This window comes from Musca domestica, unplaced genomic scaffold (assembly GCF_030504385.1).
Source record: "Musca domestica strain aabys unplaced genomic scaffold, Musca_domestica.polishedcontigs.V.1.1 110, whole genome shotgun sequence".
Taxonomy (NCBI): domain Eukaryota; kingdom Metazoa; phylum Arthropoda; class Insecta; order Diptera; family Muscidae; genus Musca; species Musca domestica.
In genome coordinates, this window is record NW_026712134.1 from 1,645,783 (window position 1) to 1,667,979 (window position 22,197).

The following is a 22,197-nucleotide window of genomic DNA, read 5'->3' on the forward strand; positions in this document are numbered from 1 at the left end:
TGGGGGAGTTACCACAAGCAATGGTCCGAACTCTACTGTCTTTGTAACAGATCTTGTGTTGATGGAAATATTGAGATGTACCAAATCTGAATGGAATCGGATGTTAATTTCGCGTTTTATGAGCTTCATAGATATTCAAAATTTTGACCCTTTTTGGGGGAGGTACCAGAAGGAGTGAACGGACATATACCATATTCACAGCAGATCTTGTGTTAGTAGAAATAATGGAATGTGTGAAATATGAAGAGAACCGGATGCTTATTTTGGATTTTATGGTGTTTTTGGTTATTCAAGACTTTGACCCTTTGTGGGGTAGGTAAAAGAAGAAATGGACCGATCTCTACCATCTTTATAACATACCTTGTGTTGATGGAAATATTGAGACTTACCACGTCTGAATGGAATCGGTTGGTTATTTTGCGTTTTATGAGCTTAATAAATATTCAAAATGTTGACCCTTTGTGGGGGAGATACCAGAAGAAATAGTCCGATCTCTACCATCCTCATAACAGATCTTGTGTTGATGGAAATATTGAGATGTGCCAAGTCTGAATGAAATCGGATGTTAAATTTTGCGTTTTATGAGCTTCATAAATATTCAAAATTTTGACCCTTTGTGGGAGAGGTATCAGAAGGAGTAGGCTGATATATTCCATCTTCACAGCAAATCTTGTGTCAACAGAAATAATGGGATGTGTATAATTTGAAGAGAGTTGGATGCTTATTTCGGATTTTATGGTCGTTTTGGTTATTCAAGACTTTTAACCCTTTGTGGGGAAGGTACCAGAAGGAATGGTCCGATCTCTACCATCTTTATAAGAGATCTTGTGTTGATGGAAATATCGAGATGTACCAAATCTGAATGGAATCGGATGTTAATTTCGTCTTTTATGAATGTCATGAATATTCAAAATTTTGACCCTTTGTGGGGGAGGTACCAGAAGGAATGGTCCGATCTCTACCATCTTTATAAGAGATCGTGTGTTGATGGAAATATCGAGATGTACCAAATCTGAATGGAATCGGATGTTAATTTCTCGTTTTATGAGCTTCATAGATATTCAAAATTTGGACCATTTGTGGGGTAGGTACCAGAAGGAGTGGACCAATATATTCCATCTTCACACCAAACCTTGGCTTAATGAAAATATTGTGATGTGTGAAATTTGAAGACAATCGGACACTTACATCACATTTTATAAGAGTTATAATTATTGAAAATGTTGACCCTATGTGTGGGAGGTACTTGATGGAGTGGACGGATTTTGTCCATTTTCGCATATAACCTGGCACTGATGCAATTATTAAGATTTGCAAAGTTGGAGCAAAATCGAATTATATTTTCTCTTTCTGTGCAGTAAATTATTTTTTTGAAATTATTGACCTTTTGTGGGGCAGGTACCAGAAGGAGTGGACCGATACATTCCATCTTCACACAAAACCTTGAGTCAATTAAAATATTGTGATGTGTGAAATTTGAAGACGATCGGATACTTACATAACATTTTATAAGAGTTATAATTATTCAAAATGTTGACCCTTTGTGTGGGAGGTACTTGATGGAGTGGACCGATATTATCCATTTTCGCACCTGACCTAGCACTGATGCAAATACTAAGATTTGCAAAGTTGGAACAAAATCGGATTATCCTTTCTCTTTCTGTGCAGTAAATTATTTTCTTTGAAACTGTTAACATTTTGTGGGGGAGGTACTAGAAGGGGTGGACCGATATTGCCCATCTCGGAACTCGATCTAAATTTGATAATAATATTACGATGTACCAAGTTTGGATCAAATCGAATACTTCCTTTGAGAGTTATCGTGCATACAAGCCAGACAGACAGACAGACGGGCATCACTAGATCGACTCCAAATGTTCTGAAATGAAATTAATTAATTTGGTCCAAAGAGACCTAGCGTCTAGAAGCATTATTTTTTGGCCATAACAAATGATATATAGCCTCTCTATATATGTGGCTGAGGGTATAAAAAACAGACAAATTTTTTAAATTAATTTTTCCGATACTTCGACTATCTCCGATAGTCATCATCAGAGAGTTTAATTAGATTTCTCCCTTTTTTAAATTCGTTGATAAAAAGAATCCAGACGAAATGATCAATGATCAAAGAATCCAGACTATTCTGGTGGAAGTACTTATATCTTTGTTTCTTAAATTTTCTAAAAAAAGAGGAGTTGGTCATTCATTTTCTTAAAAAAAAATTGAAAATAAAAACCAAACAGAATAACTTACAACCAATTTGAATGATACATACAGTACAGTATTTACGTTTCCATTCCTACATACAGAAAACTTAAAGCTGAAATTGTGTTGACGATGCCTTTTGCTGCTGCTGCTGTCTTCGCCCGAAACGTTTGGGCGACACAATATTCATACTTTCATCCTCGGAATCGGCATTTGTGGATGCCGCACTACTACCACCGCCACCGCCAGTACAACAAAAACGATTGTGCGCCAATTTAATCGTTTTGGTCAAATCAATTGTATCGTTTTGTTTCAATTCAATTTCCGCAATACGTTCCATATGTTTCCATTGGCGTACAGCCAATACGAAGGCATCTGTTACATTGGTCGCTGTCTTCGATGAGGTTTCAATTTGACAGTTGATGTTATTTTGATCGCACCATTGTTTCACCTCATCGTAGGGCACCTGGCGGCAATGATGGGCCATATCGTTCTGCAATAAAAGATAATATGGGAAATATGAAAAGTATTTCTGGAAATTGAAAGTGAGATCTTCACACTTACCTTATTACCCACAACAATAAAGGGGAACTTATCGGCATTAACATCGGCATAGTGTAAAAATTCCTGACGCCATTGTTTTAGGCCACGAAAACTGTCATAATCATCGATGGCATAGCACAAGAGACAGACATCTGAACCGCGATAGAAGGGGGTACGCAATGCACGAAAACGTTCCTGGCCAGCAGTGTCCCAAATCTGGAAATAAAAGCAAAATTTTGAAATGGGAAATGCAAATCCTAATACTTGCATCTTGTGCTAGGTCAGGTGAGAAAATGGACAACATCGGCCCACTCCATCAAGCACCTCACCCACAAAGCGTCAAAATTTTGAATAATTATAACTCTTATAAAACGGGATGTAAGTGTCCGATTATCTTCAAATTACACACATCACAATATTTTTATTAACCTAAGGTCTGGTGTGAAGATGGAATATATCGATCAACTCTTTCTGGTACCTCCCCCACAAAAGGTCGGAAATTTCAAAAAATGGTTTACTGCCCAGAAAGAGAAAGGATAATCAGATTTTGCTCCAACTTTGCAAATCCTAATATTTGCATCAGTGCTAGGTCAGGTGAGAAAATTGACAACATCGGTCTACTCTATCAAGTACCTCCCCCACAAAGGGTCAAAATTTTAAATAATTATAACTCTTATAAAATGGGGTGTAAGAGTTTGGTTGTCTCGAAATTATACAGATCACAATATTTTTATGAACCCAAGGTCTGGTGAGAATATGAAATGTATCGGCCCACTCCTTCTGGTACCTCCCCCATAAAAGGTCGACAATTTCAAAAAAAAATATTTTACTGCACAGAAAGAGAAAGGATATTCCGATTTTGCTCCAACTTTGCAAATCTTAATATTTCCATTAGTGCTAGGTCAGGTGAGAAAATTGACAACATCGGTCTACTCCATCAAGTACCTCCCCCACAAAGCGTCAAAATTGTGAATAATTATAACTCTTATAAAACGGGATGTAAGTGTCCGATTATCTTCAAATTACACACATCACGATATTTTTTCTTAACCTAAGGTCTGGTGAGAAGATGGATAATATCGGCCCACCAGAAAGAGTCGGCCCATAAAAGGTCGACAATTTCAAACAAAATATTTTACTGCACAGAAAGAGAAAGTACAATCCGATTTTGCTCCAACTTTGGAAATCCTAATATTTGCATCAGTCCTAGGTCATATTTGAAAATGGACAATATCGGCCCACTCCATCAAGTACCTCTCCCACAAAGGGTCAAAATTTTGAATAATTATAAGTCTTATAAAATGTGATGTAAGTATCCGATTGTCTTCAAATTACACCCATCAAAATATTTTTATTAAACTAGGGTCTGGTGTGAAGATGAAATGTATCGGAGTACTCCTTGTGTACCACAAAAGATCGACATTTTCAAAAAATATTTTTTGCACAAAAAGAGAAAGGATAATCCGATTTTGTTCCAACTTTGCAAATCCTAATATTTGCATCAGTGCTAGGTCTGGTGAGAAAATGGACAATATCCGTCCACTCAATCAAGTACCTCCCACAAAAAGGGTCATCATTTTGAATAATTATGACTCTCATAAAATGTGACATAAGAGACCGATTGTCTTCAAATTACACACACCCTAATATTTTTATTAACTAAAGGTCTGGTGTTAAGATGGAATATACCGGTCCACTCCTTCTGGAATCCCCCACAAAATGTTAACATTTTCAAAGAACATTATTTACTGCACAAAAAGAGAAAGGATAATCTGATTTTGCTCCAACTTCGAAAATCCTAATATTTGCATCAGTTCTAGGTCATATTCGAAAATGGACAATATCGGCCCACTCCATCAAGTACCTCTCCCACAGATGGTCAAAATTTTGAATAATTATAACTCTTATGAAATGGGATGTAATGGTCCGATTGTCTTCAAATTACACAAATCCCAATATTTTTATCAACCCAAGGTCTGGCGTTAAGATGGAATGTATCGGTCCACTCCTTCTGGTACCTCCCCCACAAAAGGTCAATAATTTCAAAAAAATAATTTACTGCACAGAAAGAGAAAATATAATTCGATTTTGCTCCAACTTTGCAAATCCTAATATCTGCATCAGTGCTAGGTCAGGTGAAAAAATGGACAATATCGATCCACTCCATCAAGTAGTTCCCCCACAAAGGGTCATAATTTTGAATAATTATAACTCTTGTAAAATGTGATGTAAGAGTCCGAATGTCTCGAAATTACACACATCACAATATTTTTTCTTAACCCAAGGTCTGGCGTTAAGATGGAATGTATCGGTCCACTCCTTCTGGTACCTCCCCCACAAAAGGTCAATAATTTCAAAAAAATAATTTACTGCACAGAAAGAGAAAATATAATTCGATTTTGCTCCAACTTTGCAAATCCTAATATTTGCATCAGTACTAGGTCAGGTGCGAAAATGGACAATATCGATCCACTCCATCAAGCACCTCCCACACAAAGCGTCAAAATTTTGAATAATTATAACTCTTGTAAAATGTGATGTAAGAGTCCGAATGTCTCGAAATTACACACATCACAATATTTTTTCTTAACCCAAGGTCTGGTGTGAAGATGGAATATATCGATCAACTCCTTCTGGTACCTCCCCCACAAAAGGTCGGAAATTTCAAAAAATGGTTTACTGCCCAGAAAGAGAAACGATGATCAGATTTTGCTCCAACTTAGCAAATCTTAATATTTGCATCAATGCTAGGACAGGTGAGAAAATTGACAACATCGGTCTACTCTATCAAGTACCTCCCCCACAAAGGGTCAAGGTTTTGAATACTCAAAACGATCATAAAATCCGAAATAAGCATCCGGCACTCTTCATGTTTCACACATCTCTTTATTTTTACTAACACAAGATCTGCTGTGAAGATGGAATATATCGGTCCATTCCTTTTTGTACCTCCCCCACAAAGGGTCAAAAATGTGAATACCCTTGAAGCTCATAAAACGCGAAATTAACACCCGATTCCATTCAGACTTGGTACATTTCAATATTTCTATCATCACAAGAATTGTTATAAAAATGGTCGAGATCGGACCATTTCTTCTGGTACCTTCCCCACAAAGGGTCAAAGTTTTGAATAACCAAAACGATTATAAAATCTGGAATAAGCATCCGGTTCTCTTCATGTTTCACACATCTCTTTATTTTTACTAACACAAAATCTTCTGTGAAGATGGAATGTATCGGTCCACTCCCCACGGTACCTCCCCCACAAAGGGTCAAAAATGTGAATACCCTTGAAGCTCATAAAACGCGAAATTAACATCCGATTCCATTCCAGACTTGGTACATCTCAATGTTTCCATCAACACAAGATCTGTTATAAAGATGGTAGAGATTGGATCATTTCTTCTGGTACCTCCCCCACAAAGGGTCAATGTTTGGAATAACCAAAACGATTAGAAAATAAGAATCCGGTTCTCTTAATATTTCACACATCTCTTTATTTTTACTAACACAAAATCTTCTGTGAAGATGGAATGTATCGGTCCACTCCTTCTGGTACCTCCCCCAGAAAGGGACAAAAATTTGAGTAACCATGAGGCTCATAAACAGCAAAGCGTGGATTTTAAAGAAAAAAAATTCTAGGATTTTTAAAGAAAAAAATCTTGAAGGCCCAGCAAAGCGTGGATTTTTAAAGAAACAAATATTCAAGGGCTAGTAAAGCGTGGATTTTTATAGAAACAAATATTCAAGGACTAGTAAAGCGTGGATTTTTAAAGAAAACAATTTTCAAAGCCCAACATAGCGTGGATTTTTAAAGAAAACAATTTTCAAAGCCCAACATAGCGTGGATTTTTAAAAAAACAAATTTTCAAGGGATAGTAAAGCGCAGATTTTTAAAGAAAAAATTTTTCAAAGCCCAGCAAAGCGTAGATTTTTAAAGAAACAAATATTCAAGGGCTAGTAAAGCGTGGATTTTTATAGAAACAAATTTTCAAGGGCTAGTAAAGCATGAATTTTTAAAGAAATAAATTTTCAAAGGTAAAGCCTGGATTTTTAAAGAAAAACATTTTCAAGGGCTAGTAAAGCATGAGTTTTTAAAGAAACAAATTTTCAAGGGTAAAGCCTGGATTTTTAAAGAAAACCATTTTCAAGGGCTAGTAAAGCGTGGATTTTTAAAGAAACAAATATTCAAGGGCTAGCAGAGCGTGGATTTTTAAAGAAATAAATATTCAAGGGCTAGTAAAGCGTGGATTTTTAAAGAAACAAATATTCAAGGGCTAGCAGAGCGTGGATTTTTAAAGAAACAAATATTCAAGGACTAGTAAAGCGTGGATTTTTAAAGAAACAATTATTCAAGGACTAGTAAAGCGTGGATTTTTAAAGAAACAAATATTCAAGGACCAGGATTTTTAAAGAAACAAATATTCAAGGACTAGTAAAGCGTGGATTTTAAAAGAAACAAATATTCAAGGACCAGGATTTTTAAAGAAACAAATATTCAAGGACTAGTAAAGCGTGGATTTTAAAAGAAACAAATATTCAAGTCCCAACAAAGCATGTTTTTTAAAGAAAATCATTTTCAAGGGTTAGTAAAGCGTGGATTTTTAAAGAAACAAATATTCAAGAGCTAGTTAAGCGTGGTTTTTTAAAGAAACAAATATTCAAGGGCTAGTTAAGCGTGGATTTTTAAAGAAACAAATATTCAAGGGCTAGTAAAGTGTGGATTTTTAAAGAAAAAAAATCAAGGCTTAGCCAGGCGTGGATTTTTAAAGAAATAAATATTCAAGGGCTTGCAAAGCGTGGATTTTTAAAGAAACAATTATTAAAGGGCCAGTAAAGCGTTGATTTTTAAAGAAACAATTATTCAAAGGCCAGTAAAGCGTTGATTTTTAAAGAAACAAATATTCAAGTGTTAGTAAAGCGTGGATTTTTAAAGAAAGAAATTTTCTAGGGATAGCTGAATTCTTAAAGAAACAAATATACAAGGACTAATAAAGCGTGAATTTTTAAAGAAAACAATTTTCAAGGCCCAGCATAGCGTGGATTTTTACAGAAAGAAATATTCAAGGACTAGTAAAGCGAGGATTTTTAAAGAAAAAAATATTCCAGGCCCAACAAAAAGCTTTGATTTTTAAAGAAACAAATATTCAAGGGTTAGTAAAGCATGAATTTTTTTTTGAAGAAACAAATATTAAAGGGCTAGTAAAGCGTGGATTTTTAAAGAAACAAATATTCAAGAGCTAGTAAAGCGTGGATTTTTAAAGAAACAGATATTCAAGGGCTAGCAGAGCGTGGATTTTTAAAGAAATAAATATTCAAGGGCTAGTAAAGCGTGGATTTTAAAAGAAACAAATATTCAAGGGCTAGTAAAGCGTGGATTTTTAAAGAAACAAATATTCAAGGGCTAGTAAAGCGTGGATTTTTAAAGAAACAAATATTCAAGGACCAACAAAGCATGTTTTTTTAAAGAAAATCATTTTCAAGAGTTAGTAAAGCGTGGATTTTTAAAGAAACAAATATTCAAGAGCTAGTTAAGCGTGGATTTTTAAAGAAACAAATATTCAAGGGCTAGTTAAGCGTGGATTTTTAAAGAAACAAATATTCAAGGGCTAGTTAAGCGTGGATTTTTAAAGAAACAAATATTCAAGGGCTAGTTAAGCGTGGATTTTTAAAGAAACAAATTTTCAAGTGATAGCAAAGCCTGGATTTTTAAAGAAAAAAAATTCAAGGCTTAGCCAGGCGTGGATTTTTAAAGAAATAAATATTCAAGGGCTTGCAAAGCGTGGATTTTTAAAGAAACAATTATTAAAGGGCCAGTAAAGCGTTGATTTTTAAAGAAACAAATATTCAAGTGTAAGTAAAGCGTGGATTTTTAAAGAAACAATTATTAAAGGGCCAGTAAAGCGTTGATTTTTAAAGAAACAATTATTCAAAGGCCAGTAAAGCGTTGATTTTTAAAGAAAACAATTTTCAAAGCCCAACATAGCGTGGATTTTTAAAGAAAAAATTTTTCAAAGCCCAGCAAAGCGTGGATTTTTAAAGAAACAAATTTTCGAGGATCAACAAAGAGAGGATTTTTTAACAAAAAAAAAATTTCAAAACCCAGCAAAGCGTGGATTTTTAAAGAAAAAAATTTTCAAATCTTTTTTAAGGCCTGGTGAAGCATGTATGTTTGTGGAAAGAAAGTTCTTTATGGTAAAGCGTGGCAATTAAAAAAAAACTCAATTATTTACTGAGGCACATTTATTCCAAGAAAACCTCTTATAAATGCCTCGAACGACAGAAGGTTAGTTTCATTTTGTAATTAATAACAATTTTACGTTCTAACCAATTACTAATTCAAAACTTATTCATTAATAAATAATACGACAGCAGACACCACTTCCCAATCGGGCGGGTCAGCGGCTCGCCAGAAGTGTCAACCAGAACATTTTGTTGTTAAGACAAAAGTGGATCGAGATATACCACATATTCCCATAACAAATACAATCGATCAACATTCCTGATTTACTGCATCCCATGTAAGTATTGGACGTGTGTGTGTGTACCCGCGCCATAAATGAAAGAGGAATGGAATGAATAATAAAAAAAAACTACTACCAATTGTCATTTAATTATTATTATAGCATCACTTGGGGTATAATTATAGATAAATCGACCGTTGGCGATTTGTTAGATGCGTCACATTCCAAAACAATGGCCTGATATTGTCAACCAAATAAGTGAAAAAAAAAAACAAAATAAAAAAAACTAGAAAACTAATATAAACATATGTATGTATCAAATCACGTTTTGGTATTTCACACCAAATAGGATATTGAGATGGAAAAAATATGACTAGGAAATGTTTTGTTGTTGCAAAAAGTTTTAACATTTGGTGATTTCTTGGAAATTCCAGTCAATGTATTGCCTTATATTGATATCGACATTAGCTTAAAGCAGACACACAAATTACCCTTTAGAGAGCGATTCTTAAATATCATTGAACGTTCTTCAACATTTAACCGAGCCATTTTTTCTCAAATTGTTTGCTATTTTTGGGGGCCTTTTATACTAGGATTTGGAATTTTGAATATGAAATTATTATTTGATGAGTTCAAAATAAACTTTATATTTCATTATCATTTTCTCACGGCTGAGTTTTATACCCTACTCCACAATTCTAATTCTAAGCTGTTTTCTCAATTCGTTTTGGTGATAGAGAGGGCCTTGGCTACTAGAATTTGGCATTTTATTCTATGGGATCTGAAATAGGTATTTTAATAAATTACAATTAAACGGAGCAAGTTGAGTTTAGGGGCTGTGCTCTGATCATTTTGAAATTTTTACCACAGGTAGGTATTTTTAAACTGATTACGGCAATATAAATTTTTTGTGGGGGAAATAACCGGTTACCCGGTTATTGGACCCGAAAGTTCAGATACAATGTTCGGTTTTTATCCGGTTCCACTGAACCGATACAAACAAAATGGGTATCATTGGAAAGCTTATGAAAATACCTATCCAACAAGTGGTCACATGAACCGGTTACAAGAACCGGTTCCAGAGTAATGCAAGAAAATTGATATTTTTTACCAGTACTTTTTGAAAAACCCATAAAAACTCAAAAATGGACCCATTATAAGGTATTAAAATCTACATACCGTATTATAGCCAACAATATTGCCTTTCCAAAATGGTATCATACATGTTGATATCTTTTGTAGTTCCGAAGATATTAGTGATAGAAGTCATTAATTTGCAATTTTTTCTCCAGTCAAATGTATCTAACCTCTATAGCATTTTTAAACAGCCGGCCTTCGGCCGGGGTTTGAGATTTTCTTCTCTGGGGTATGTCCAACACCGGCTACGCGATCGCTAGTTTTTCTTAACATCGTAATCTTTGTAGGTAGCCGGCCTTCGGCCGGGGCTTGAGATTTTCTCCTCTGGGGTATGTCCTACACCGGCTACGCGATCGCTAGTTTTTCTAAACATCGTAATCTTCGTAGGTAGCCGGCCTTCGGCCGGGGCTTGAGATTTTCTCCTCTGGGGTATGTCCAACACCGGCTACGCGATCGCTAATTTTTCTAAACATCGTAATCTTCGTAGGTAGCCGGCCTTCGGCCGGGGCTTGAGATTTTCTCCTCTGGGGTATGTCCAACACCGGCTACGCGATCGCTAATTTTTCTAAACATTGTAATCTTTGTAGGTAGCCGGCCTTCGGCCGGGGCTTGAGATTTTCTCCTCTGATGTATGTCCAACACCGGCTACGCAATCCATAGTTTTCTAAACTTTTATAATTAAAACACCTTTTATTCTTAATCAATTTTTTTATACTTTTTCTTAATAAATAACGCTAAATTACAAACTATATGAACAAATTAGGAAACAAACTTAAATTAGAAATAACAATAACAATAACAAATTTAAATATTAAAAATTAAACAATTAAACAATTAAAATTTTCCTAGGTGCGCCTTCTTTTTTGAGGTGGTGCGTCCTCATCTTCTGAACTATCGGACTCCTCAGGAGCACTCACCTCCAATACCATATAGGGTTCCGCTGAATCCATTTGGAATTCCTGCCTTTGCTTTTCAACTTTACTATTTGTGGGGTCATAAAGTTGACCAGCAAAGCGCAGGAATTCCTCAAATGGATTTTTCAGATTTGCGTGACACCACCTCAAGAATATAAATTTCTGTATATAACCGTTGAAAAATATTTTTCTACGGTTATATGCAGAAAGTGATACCTTGAGGTGGCGCCACAAACCCTCTATGGTATTAGTGTGGTGCCCCGTTTCGGGATCCACAAAATGTTCAGAATGGTTCACCTTTCGATGGGTGTACCCCTCCTCATCCAAGGTATCATAAGCCTACAAAAATAATATTTATTATAAAATAAATATGTCAAGATATTATATATTCTTACCTTCCAAAAATCGGAAATAATCACGGAACCGGGTCTTACATACTTTTTAATGAGGGGCAGCAAGGTTTCTTTCGAGCGGTCTTGAACGGGAACAATAAAGCATTTATTTGTTTCCCGTTCAACACCGCCGAAAACCCATTGCCCCTCAACAGGATGGCCACGGTGGTACTTCCTCTTTCCGATTTTAGACTCGTCGATCTCGACAATTATTCCAGGGCCGCCTATTTGCAATTGCGTCTGGAATGAACTAAAGACAACAACTTCTCTACAGAAGTTGTTCCAGTCCACTGCAGTCCGCTTATCAATTTTCGTCTCCCGTATTATGTCTTTGAGAGGGCCTCCCCTCTCAACCCACATAAAACTGAAGACGATAATTTGGCAAATTGAGAGATGCGAATTATCAAAAAACGTTCCTTTTCGTAAGGAACGTTTCAGATTACAACTCCCAGTTCGACGGCCCCGAAACTTCTTCTGACACCTAAAAATAAATATAATAAGAACTTGAAATTTATAAAATATAATTTACTTACCTCCAAATCCACCCATCGCAACAATCAACGTATGGACCCAGCTCCATGCAATGCCCACGATTGCATTTTAATTGTCCAACATCAGGAATTAATCCCCACTTCTGCAATTGGTGGAGGGCACCTTCAGATAACGCTCCACTGCGTTTATAATCGAAAATTTTATAAATTTCCAAAAGTTCGACACTTTCCATTGTAACGAAAATTTTAATTAAAAACTAGCTAAATTATAACGGTACTTTTTAGATATTCCTTTTCCACCCACATTCGCAGAAATTCTTTGTATCTTAATTCCCTTTCTACTCAGTTTCGTGAAAAGGAATGCAAAAAATGACGTTATATTAAAAGCACTTTTTAATCAACACCGAATTCAAACCAAAACAGATTAACAAAAACGTTAAACCCGACATAAAACTTGGCTTCACTCATACTACTTTCATAAGTAACAACTTTAAAAGCCAATATCTTCGGAATTACAAAAGATATCAACATGTATGATACCATTTTGGAAAGGCAATATTGTTGGCTATAATACGGTATGTAGATTTTAATACCTTATAATGGGTCCATTTTTGAGTTTTTATGGGTTTTTCAAAAAGTACTGGTAAAAAATATCAATTTTCTTGCATTACTCTGGAACCGGTTCTTGTAACCGGTTCATGTGACCACTTGTTGGATAGGTATTTTCATAAGCTTTCCAATGATACCCATTTTGTTTGTATCGGTTCAGTGGAACCGGATAAAAACCGAACATTGTATCTGAACTTTCGGGTCCAATAACCGGGTAACCGGTTATTTCCCCCACAAAAAATTTATATTGCCGTAATCAGTTTAAAAATACCTACCTGTAGTATAAATTTCAAGTCAATCCGAACACAGCCCCTAAACTCAACTTATGCCCAATTAAACATATATCTCATTTGCTCGTATCTCAACGTGGTGTTATACCCGCCTCCACCACAAAGACCCTTAAAAAATAATGAAGCCAGAAATAATCTTCAAAATTTCGCATCAATTTAGAGACTTTTCAAACATACAATCCCTTTAGAGAGAGATTTTTAAATAGCATTAACCTTTTTCTCAATATTCAATTGCCCTCAATACAAAATTTCTTCTCAGCCTGGTTATTTTTATACAGCATTTTAACCTCCGGCTTCGGGCGTTCTAAAAATATGCAAATGATATTCACACATGTTTTTATTTGTCTCTTCTTACAATAGATTAGGGGAACCCCTTTTGCAAACAACTTGCAAATTTCCAGTCACCCCGTACCCACATGCCCCTGGAAATCATATCTGTAAAATATCATGATTACTATCAAAACAGGGCAGCTATTTTAAATACGTACATAACAAAGGGCACGACAGCGGCTTAAGACGCATTATCACCTCCACCCCCTACATACCTCCCTCCACCTCCTTCATCTCATTATTATTGAACTTACCTGCAATGTGTATTTTTCTCCATCGACATCAATATCTTTATTCATGAACTCAACCCCAATGGTATGGAAATTGTTCTCATCATAACGATTAGAGACAAAACGATTCATAAGGCATGACTTTCCGACGCCACCATCACCCAAAATGACGACTTTTAGCAGGGTCGTTTTGTTGGGGGGACGCATGTTCGTCATGGTTGGTGAAATTTGTTGTTTTGATGTTTCGTTCGAATGGTTAGTTAATCGACTTGGAAACGGAGAGTTGTGAACGAGGTAGTGATTCCAAGCAGACGGAAACGATGGCAACAAAACAAGTAAACACAAGGGAGCAGGCAACAGCGTACGATTCCAAGTTAATGACACACAACAAACCAGCAACAATTTCAATTGCAAATAAAGAAGGTTACACAAGAAAAACTGCAAAATAAAAACACAATAAGTATTTTAAAGAAGTTTTGGAAACTTTAGGTTGGGCAGAGAGGTGGACGGGAGGTTTACCTTAATTTACACACTTTTGTTTCTTGTTTTTTCGCTTGATCAAGTCACTTGCCGTTGATTTTGTTTCAAATATTGCCCAAAAATATAGCAGCACTTCACACCTCTGTCAGGTTCCTCTTCATTGACTCCTCGTCAACGTCTTCGTTCTAATTACACCGTTTTGTTATTTTATTGTTTAATTAACTTTTTAAATGGCATTTAATTTATTATCTTTCTTCGGTATCTAGGGTATTGTGTGTTCCTTATCTTGTTTGTTGTTGTTCCCTTAAGTTTTTTCTTGAATGATTTTGTTTTTTACCCGAAAAAACAGAAAAAACACAACAAACAATAAAATCCGCCACACAGATGTTGTTGCTTTGAGAACAACAATGAAATTGTCTCCACTCAACAGTATGTTATGTTGTTGTTGCATGTATTCTCAGTTTGACATTGATGATGAGCACAGGTAGAGCACACCTAATCGATGGTGGCATAACGGAAAGTCGTTTATCGTATCTAGTGATCCCCAAAAGGGAAAAAGAAATAATAAATGAATTTAAGTATAAGTTTTAACAATAAATTAAAAATACTTTTTGTCAATAACTTTAAGGATAACATAAACTATTATATTTTTAGCGTTTAAATCCGATTTTGCAATGCATATAATGTCTTAATTGATATGTTATAATGTATAGAGTTTTATCGTATCTAGTGATTTATAATAAGAAAATAAAATAAATAATCAATTTAAATACATATTATATGACATTAATAACAATACTATTCATTAATATTATTAAAGATAAAATAAACAATTAACTTTTCAACTCCAAAAAATATATTTTACAAAGAATAAAATTTCATATGAGTTTTACATTACAGTGTGTAGAGAGAGAGTAGATAGGGCACACTAAATCGCTATATCATAACGGAAAGTCATTTATTCCATCTAGTGACACCTAAAACAAAAATAAAATGGACAAATGTATTTTTCGTTGATTTGAATTACTATTTTTAAGTAAAAATTAGTATTTTTTATAAATATAAGATATTTAAAAACTTTTGAAGAATATTGAGAACATTTTTCTATGCTAAAATAATGATTATTACAAGAAAATTGTTTTCTCTTAGCTGTGACATTTTAAGAGCAGATAGGGCACACTCAATAGATAAATGAACATTGAAAAGGTATGAGAATATGAGAGGTACAATAATACATGGGGGCTATACGAAGACGTGGGCCTGCACACACAATTTTCTGTCATAGACTGTAGTATTCATTACGAAACTCAAATACCAAATTTGAAACAATTCCGATAAATAATGTCGCTTAAATAACCAAAATACCAAAAATAGGGAGGTAACATTATATAGGGATCATACCAAAACGTGGACCTACATGGTCCATTTTCAATACCAAAAGTCCTGTACACATAATATACATAATGTACATTGTATCCTCCTACTTCAATTCGTTCGGAAGCTACAGTGATTACCACAGTCGAACAGGCGGACGGACATCACTATAACCACATAGAATTTTATGCTGATCAAGAATATATTTCTTTGTGGGGTCTAAAATGTATATTTCGAGGTGTTACAAACGGAATGACAAACTTAATATACCCTCCATACTATGGTGGAGGGTATAAAAAGTCCCGAAAAATATATTTATTTATTTATTCAATGAAACCGTATAATTTCGTGAAATATTAAGAATACACAAGACTAACATGGACATGAATTTATAGGCTTCTAAATAGAAAATTACATATTAATTTAATAGCACTACTGCAATTTCTCCCAGTTCTCTATTCAGCCTGACTGAATGCGTGGGGCTGAATTGATTTTTTCCTTTAGAAGATTCCAAAAAATGATTGTTTTCAGAAATTGCATGTTTTATTCTAACAAAAACGTCTCAATTATTTTTTAATAAATACATAACACATTTAGTAATATCTTTAATTAATTATTTTAAAAAAATTTTAAAAATTTAGAGACAATTATTTATTTAATTTTCCATTTAGGGATCAGTAACAGCAATTGACGGCTGCCCGCTATCATCCAATGTAGATTGAGTGTTCCCTAACTGCTCTCATTAATGCAAAACGGAGTTTGCATGCAACAGCAAGATAACTTGTTTAGTTATGACAATTACATTTTTGACTCGAAGCAACAACATCTGCGCGGCGGTTGTTATTCTTTATTGTGTTTTTTTATTCGTTCGACATGGCAGAATTGAATTTTTCCCTTAGAGGATTCCATTCAACTGATTCGTTTCAAAACAAAATCGCCAAAATGCCACATTGAAATTGTTTGAGTTATTTGTGTTCCGTCTTCCACTCTATTCGCACCTGTGCCTTTCTCTTGAATTCCATCTATCCACCGTATTCGGTGAGATTTCAATGTTTTGCAAAGAGAATATTTAATATTATTACGTTGTATGTAGGGCATTTTTATTTTTAAACAATTATCAATTTTCGTCACAGAATTCCAAAATGTTGTAATGCAAAATTCTACTTTGGACTCTTCTAAATATTTGACAATGCTAATATGGAAAATATATGGTTTCATAACGAAGATATTGTCCAGAACAACTCTTCGTACCTGTGAGCATTTTTAGGAAGTCTTTGTTGTTGTTGTTGGGATTTAACTGAGAGTTTTGCTACTACACGACTGCGACGTTTACTTTGACGTCAACGGCGACGACGACGATAACGAACATTAAGTGAATCAAGTGAGGTATTGCGGTATACGCGAGTTTTCTGGGGACTAAGTTCTGAAACGTACGCTTAAGGAAAAACGTTCGGCCGAGAGTGAACGGATAGCGTGTGCCACCAGAATGCGATACTAAATTTTAGTTCTTTTTTGTTTGTTAATTTTAACGAGTGTGTTTGTGTATATTGGAATAATTTCAAGAAAAAAATATTGAAATCACAGCGAGGGGAGAGCCCCTAGGATTACCAAACAAATTGTGTTTTAATTTACAATTTAATTTTTTTTTCAACGAAAAAAATCAAAAGGCTGATCGAAAAAATTCAATTCCCCCCCAAAAAAAAAAAAGTGATTTTTTTCCTATTGAAATGTTGTCTTTGAAATGCAAACAAAATAAGTATACATGGGCCAAGAGAGCCAAAGAGAGTGGTGGCGGCGCTGGCGGTGTACGTGTGTGTGAGCGAGAGTGGCAATAACAACAAAAATATAGCCCAGAAAAAATATCATTTTTTATGTAAAGGTCATTTGATGGGTAGAAAAAGAAGAAGCATGATGAGAAGAGTGTAAAATACAAAAGGCAAAGCAAAAAAAAAAAAAACATCAGTGGAATAAAACAACAACAGCAAAAAATAATAAAACAAAATAATGTAAAAAAGCAAATAAAAATATTGTGCATTTTCCAAACAAACAAGATTTTTTAGAATATTTTTTACACCGATTTTTTTAAATATAGAAAAACTAAAACTACCATTTTACAACTGGATTTTTTTAAAGGTAAGTTTCTTTTTCGCGTGTCCTTTTATCATATTCAGTTTTTCTTATTGTCTCTTGTTTTGTATACCATTCTCACACTCCAAAACTGGTGGCCCGAGTAGGCAGCCAACCAACCAAACCAAAATTAAATTCAAATAGAAACAGCAACAAAAACAACAGAATTGAAGGTTATTTTAACATGACGGCACACGTAGTATCTCTTTCTCTGTTTTAGTTTTTTCTCTCCCCCGTCCCATTTAGTGCCTGAGTATCTTTTTATCCCATCAACATTTCATATGAAATAAACCTGTATTTACTCTCTCTTTCTCTCCGTTGGGTTCTTTTTGTTTGTGTTGTTGGTGTAGTTGCTTTGCCACCTTTTTCCTCCACACAGATGACGAATGTAAACAAAAAATCAAGTGTATCAATTTTGTTGTTGCCTCTCGGTGTTGTGGCATTGTTGTTGTTATTGATAACTGGAGATAGAGAGTGGAGAACCATAACAATGTTGCCAATATTTCGCATGCAGAAAAGCGCTATGATTTTGGTAATGGAAATTGGTGAAATATAGAAAAATAATTTTAATAAAGAAATGATAAATAATAAAATAAGCATAAAATATAATGAAAAAATTAAAAAATAAATAAATATAAACACTAGAATAAAGTAATATTTAAATATAAAAAATGAAATAAAAAAAATAAACTAAAAATATTAAAATTAAAAACGCTCAAGTAAAAATCTAAAAAAATAATAATAATAAATATTAAAAAGACTTGTAAAACTAAAAGAAATATAAATAAAAATTGTAATAAAATGTAAATAAAAATTAGATTTCAATAAAAATATAAAGAAAGTGTCTCGAGTTAAGAAAATAAATTCCAAAATAATCGAAATTTAAATAAAAATATGAATAAACAAAGAATAATTATTTTAAGCAAAAGTGCTGCAATTTTTTTTAAAGTGAAAAAAGGAAAATTAAGATTTGAACAGAAAAAAAAATATAAGAAATAAAATATATAATGACAGAAAATAAACAAAAATAAAAAAATAAATATAAAAATACAAACTATTATTATAAAGAAGAATAAAAAATAATAACTAGAAATATAAAAAAACAGATAATATATAAGAATAAATTTAAAAATAATTTAATAAAAAATTGTATAAAAATTTAATGAAAAACTTACATTCTGCTTAAAAATAGTCACAGCCAAATAAAAAATATGAAAATAAACGAAATAAATAAAACAATAGTATTAAGTTATATTCCCTGTTGAGAACAGACCTACCAAGAGCCTCAAAGGTAAATTTTCAGCTAATTTGGCTGGAAATTGTGGTAGAAAAATACAAAGTGCCGAAAATAGGGAAGTACCGTTATATGGGGGGCCATAACAATTAGTGGACCTACAGCGAATATTTTTGCAGGGAGAGAAAAGACCTGCCAAGAACCTCCAATTTAATGTATTTGTTTGCAAATTATGGCAGAAACCTTTTAAAATACGGAAAATCTGGAGGGACCGTTATAAGGGGGCCATACCAATTAGTGGATCTACAGCTAATATGTTTTGCAAGGAGAGAAATGGCCTACCGAGAACCCCAATTGCCAAGTTTCAGCAAATTTGGTTGGAAATCGTGGCAGAAACCTACAAAATATCGAAAATCGAAAATCGAGGGCTATACCAATTAGTGAACCTGCAAAGAATATTTTTTGCAAGCAGAGAAGTACCTAAGTTTCACTTATTTTGGTTGGAAATTATGGCAGAAACCTTCAAAATACTGAAAATCTGGATGTACCATTATATGGGAGCCCTACCAACTAGTAGACCAGCAGCAAATAATTTTTGCAAGCAGAGAAGTGACCTACTTACAATCCCAATAGCCAAGTTTCAGCTAATTAGGTTGTAAATTACGGTAGAAACCTTCAAAATACTAAAAACCTAAAGGTAACGTTCTATGGGACCTATACCAATTAATGGGACTGTAGCGAATTTTTATTGCAGGGAGGAAACAGCTCTACCAAGAACCCCAGGTGTAAAGTTTCAACTTATTTGGTTCGACATTTTGGCAGAAACCTTCAAAAAACTCAATATCTAAAGGTAACGTTCTATGGGACCTATACCAATTAATGGGTGTGGGATTTTTTGAAGGGAGAAAAATCTCTACCAAGAACCCCAATTGTCAAGTTTCAGCTTATTTGGTTGGCAATTTTAGCAGAAACCTTCAAAATACCGAAAATCGGCAGATACCGTTATGTTGGAGCTATACCTAAACATGGACCCCTATAGCCCATTTTCAATTCCCACCAGCCTGCGTATAATATAAACCTTTGTGTCAAATTTCAAAGCTCTAGATGAAATAATATGGAATCTATGGTGATTCCAACAGACGGACATAATTTTTTTCTGATCAGGAATGTAAATACTTTTTGGGTCTCCGACAAATATTTCGAGGACAATTTTATTATTTAAATAATTCTAGCTCAGGTCGGGGTCGAAAATATGATTGTCAAGAAACTTTTCTTTTTACTTTAAGTTTTCTGACCTTTTTAAAATAACTAGAAATTCCCTGGAAATCCCTCTACTTATTATCATTTTTACAGTAAAATCTAGTTTATTTTCAAATATTCATCAATTTCCGCTAAATTTAGTCTACTATCGCCCAAAAATAACTATAACAACACTCTGAGAAATTACCGAAATATTAAACGAAATTAATACGAGAAATTCGAACGTATCTTTACATTGGCTCTATGATAGAAACATATTCTCGGCACTTTATGTACCTAAACAATTTATAGAGACCGCTATAATATGATCAATATATCAAATGGTAAATCTGTAATCAAGAAGAACTTCCCAATGTTCATTTGCGATTATTTTTCTTGCGGGAATCTCAAAGATGCCTTAACTTCACAGAGCTATGAGGGGTATTTTTATATTTTTTAATTTTATATTTTTGGGAAAATGTTACCAAAATTTGTTTTGCGTCCATTTTTCTTGCGAAAATCCCAAATTCATTTTTAAAAACATATATTTCTTTTGAAGTACATATTTTTTATCACCTTTTATCACAAACTTTACAACTAAAAGTAAAAAATCGCCAAAATTCCCATCCAAACAGTGGCATTGGCATCACTGTATAGCGAGAATAAGAGCACAACAAGATAAATCGAATTAACGGCTCTGCTGTCCATCACACACACACACAACAAGAGCAAGAGAGACAATGTGAGAGAGCGAGCTTAGCTACTCTCCTGTTTTTTTTTTTGTTGCACCGTTGATTTCTTCTCCCCCATCATTTCCCTTAATTATGTTTTGCCATGCCATTGTTGTTGCTGTTGTCTTTCCAGCCAATCCACTCTTATTGACGACGACTTACGATGATTTGCTTGCTGGCCGACCAGGCTAGGTGTGCAAGAATTTGTGCGTGTGTGTGTGAGTGTTATGTGTTGATTTCTTGTTGTTGCTATTGTTGTATCGTTTCATTTGTGAAAGAAATGTCAATAAACTCTTGTGTTTTAATGTTTGTTGCCGTGTGTACCATCATCATCGCCACCAACATCATCGTCGTTGGGATGACCGGTATGTTTTTTTGGTCGTTGGATGTTGTGACCATTGGCAGAGAATTCTCTATAAAATCTATTGAGATTTAATAGGGAATTCTCTACCAAATAGATTGAGATCTATGAGATTTTTTTTAGACAATTTTACAACTGGAAACTTATTTCTTTGAGAAAATAATGTAAGTTAGAGACTTATGGAAAATTTACAATTAAAGAAAAATATCCATTTGTAATTTTTCTATTTTTTCAACTTTAAAAGACTTTAAAATTTGAGACTTGCTCCAGAAGAAATGAATTTCGAGGACCTTTGGACAATTAGAGACTATTCTTAGAGAAAATATACATTTGGAGACATTTCACATAGGGAATTTACAATTAAGGAAAATATCCAATTGTAAATTGTCTATAAGACAGGTCGATTGGAAAACTCTCCAACTGCAAAAAAAAAATTATATTTGGAGACTTTCTATAGAAAAAATTGAATTTTGAGGACCTTTGGGTAATTATAGACCATTCAAAGAAAAACATATTTTTAAATATTTATATTTTATAAAAAAAACCAAAAAAGCAATGGTTTGGATACCATTCGAATGAGATTTTTTGTACTTGGAGACTTTTTAATAGACAAGTTTTAAATTTGAATTTGAGAATTTTCGGTCGGAAATAATTTGCCATTGGAGACTTTCCTATACAAAATATAATTTTCAAAAAATAATAATAATACGTTTTGGAGACTTTTCTTATTTTTTCAAAGAATTTGTAAAATTTTCAATTTGGAGACTTTTCTAACAGAAATGTTTATAACTGCAGCATTTTCCAATAACATTCATTTCCATTTTTTAAATTATTTCTACAAAAAATTTTTACTTTTTGGAGACTTTTGCAAAGTTTTCTATAGGAAAATTGTCTATTTGTAAAATGTTGATAGAAAAAGTCTCCAAAACTAAGCTTTTTATCAGAAACTCCAAAATTTTTAAAAACACAAGTCTCCAATTGAAAATTTTTCCGTAAGAAAAGTCTCCAATTGCAAACTTTCCAATGGGAAAAGTCTCCAATTGTAA

At 33.9% G+C, this 22,197-nt stretch overlaps 3 protein-coding genes across 3 annotated transcripts in view; 1 reads left to right on the forward strand and 2 right to left on the reverse strand.

Moving 5' to 3' along the window:
- Positions 1-107: 107 nt before the first annotated feature.
- LOC101893661 (ras-related protein Rab-9A) lies at positions 108-14,549 on the reverse strand. The gene is made up of 4 exons (XM_059132150.1): positions 14,125-14,549; positions 13,630-14,043; positions 2,770-2,964; positions 108-2,698 (listed from the first exon to the last, which is right to left on the reverse strand). The coding sequence occupies exons 2-4, from the start codon at positions 13,819-13,821 to the stop codon at positions 2,315-2,317; spliced, it is 771 nt and encodes a 256-aa protein (XP_058988133.1). The 5' UTR covers positions 13,822-14,043; positions 14,125-14,549; the 3' UTR covers positions 108-2,314.
- LOC131807134 (uncharacterized) lies at positions 10,035-13,070 on the reverse strand. Its single transcript, XM_059132149.1, has 3 exons — positions 12,189-13,070; positions 11,659-12,136; positions 10,035-11,602 (listed from the first exon to the last, which is right to left on the reverse strand). The coding sequence occupies exons 1-3, from the start codon at positions 12,377-12,379 to the stop codon at positions 11,195-11,197; spliced, it is 1,077 nt and encodes a 358-aa protein (XP_058988132.1). The 5' UTR covers positions 12,380-13,070; the 3' UTR covers positions 10,035-11,194.
- Positions 14,550-16,857: 2,308 nt separating the features above from the next.
- Positions 16,858-22,197, forward strand: part of LOC101900627 (nuclear hormone receptor FTZ-F1 beta) — an 85,508-nt gene continuing 80,168 nt past the window's right edge. Inside the window, exon 1 of the mRNA XM_059132151.1 lies at positions 16,858-17,592. The gene's annotated coding sequence lies outside the window, so the exon portion shown is untranslated. The remainder of the gene's footprint in view (positions 17,593-22,197) is intronic.

Coding starts and splice junctions, on each gene's coding strand:
- LOC131807134 (XM_059132149.1), bottom strand. CDS start 12,379: ATGGAAAGTGTCGAACTTTTGGAAATTTATAAAATTTTCGATTATAAA. Junction 12,137..12,188: donor TGCGATGGGTGGATTTGGAG/GTAAGTAAATTA, acceptor ATTTATTTTTAG/GTGTCAGAAGAAGTTTCGGG. Junction 11,603..11,658: donor TTATTTCCGATTTTTGGAAG/GTAAGAATATAT, acceptor TTATTTTTGTAG/GCTTATGATACCTTGGATGA.
- LOC101893661 (XM_059132150.1), bottom strand. CDS start 13,821: ATGACGAACATGCGTCCCCCCAACAAAACGACCCTGCTAAAAGTCGTC. Junction 2,965..13,629: donor GAGAAAAATACACATTGCAG/GTAAGTTCAATA, acceptor TTTTATTTCCAG/ATTTGGGACACTGCTGGCCA. Junction 2,699..2,769: donor TTATTGTTGTGGGTAATAAG/GTAAGTGTGAAG, acceptor CTTTTATTGCAG/AACGATATGGCCCATCATTG.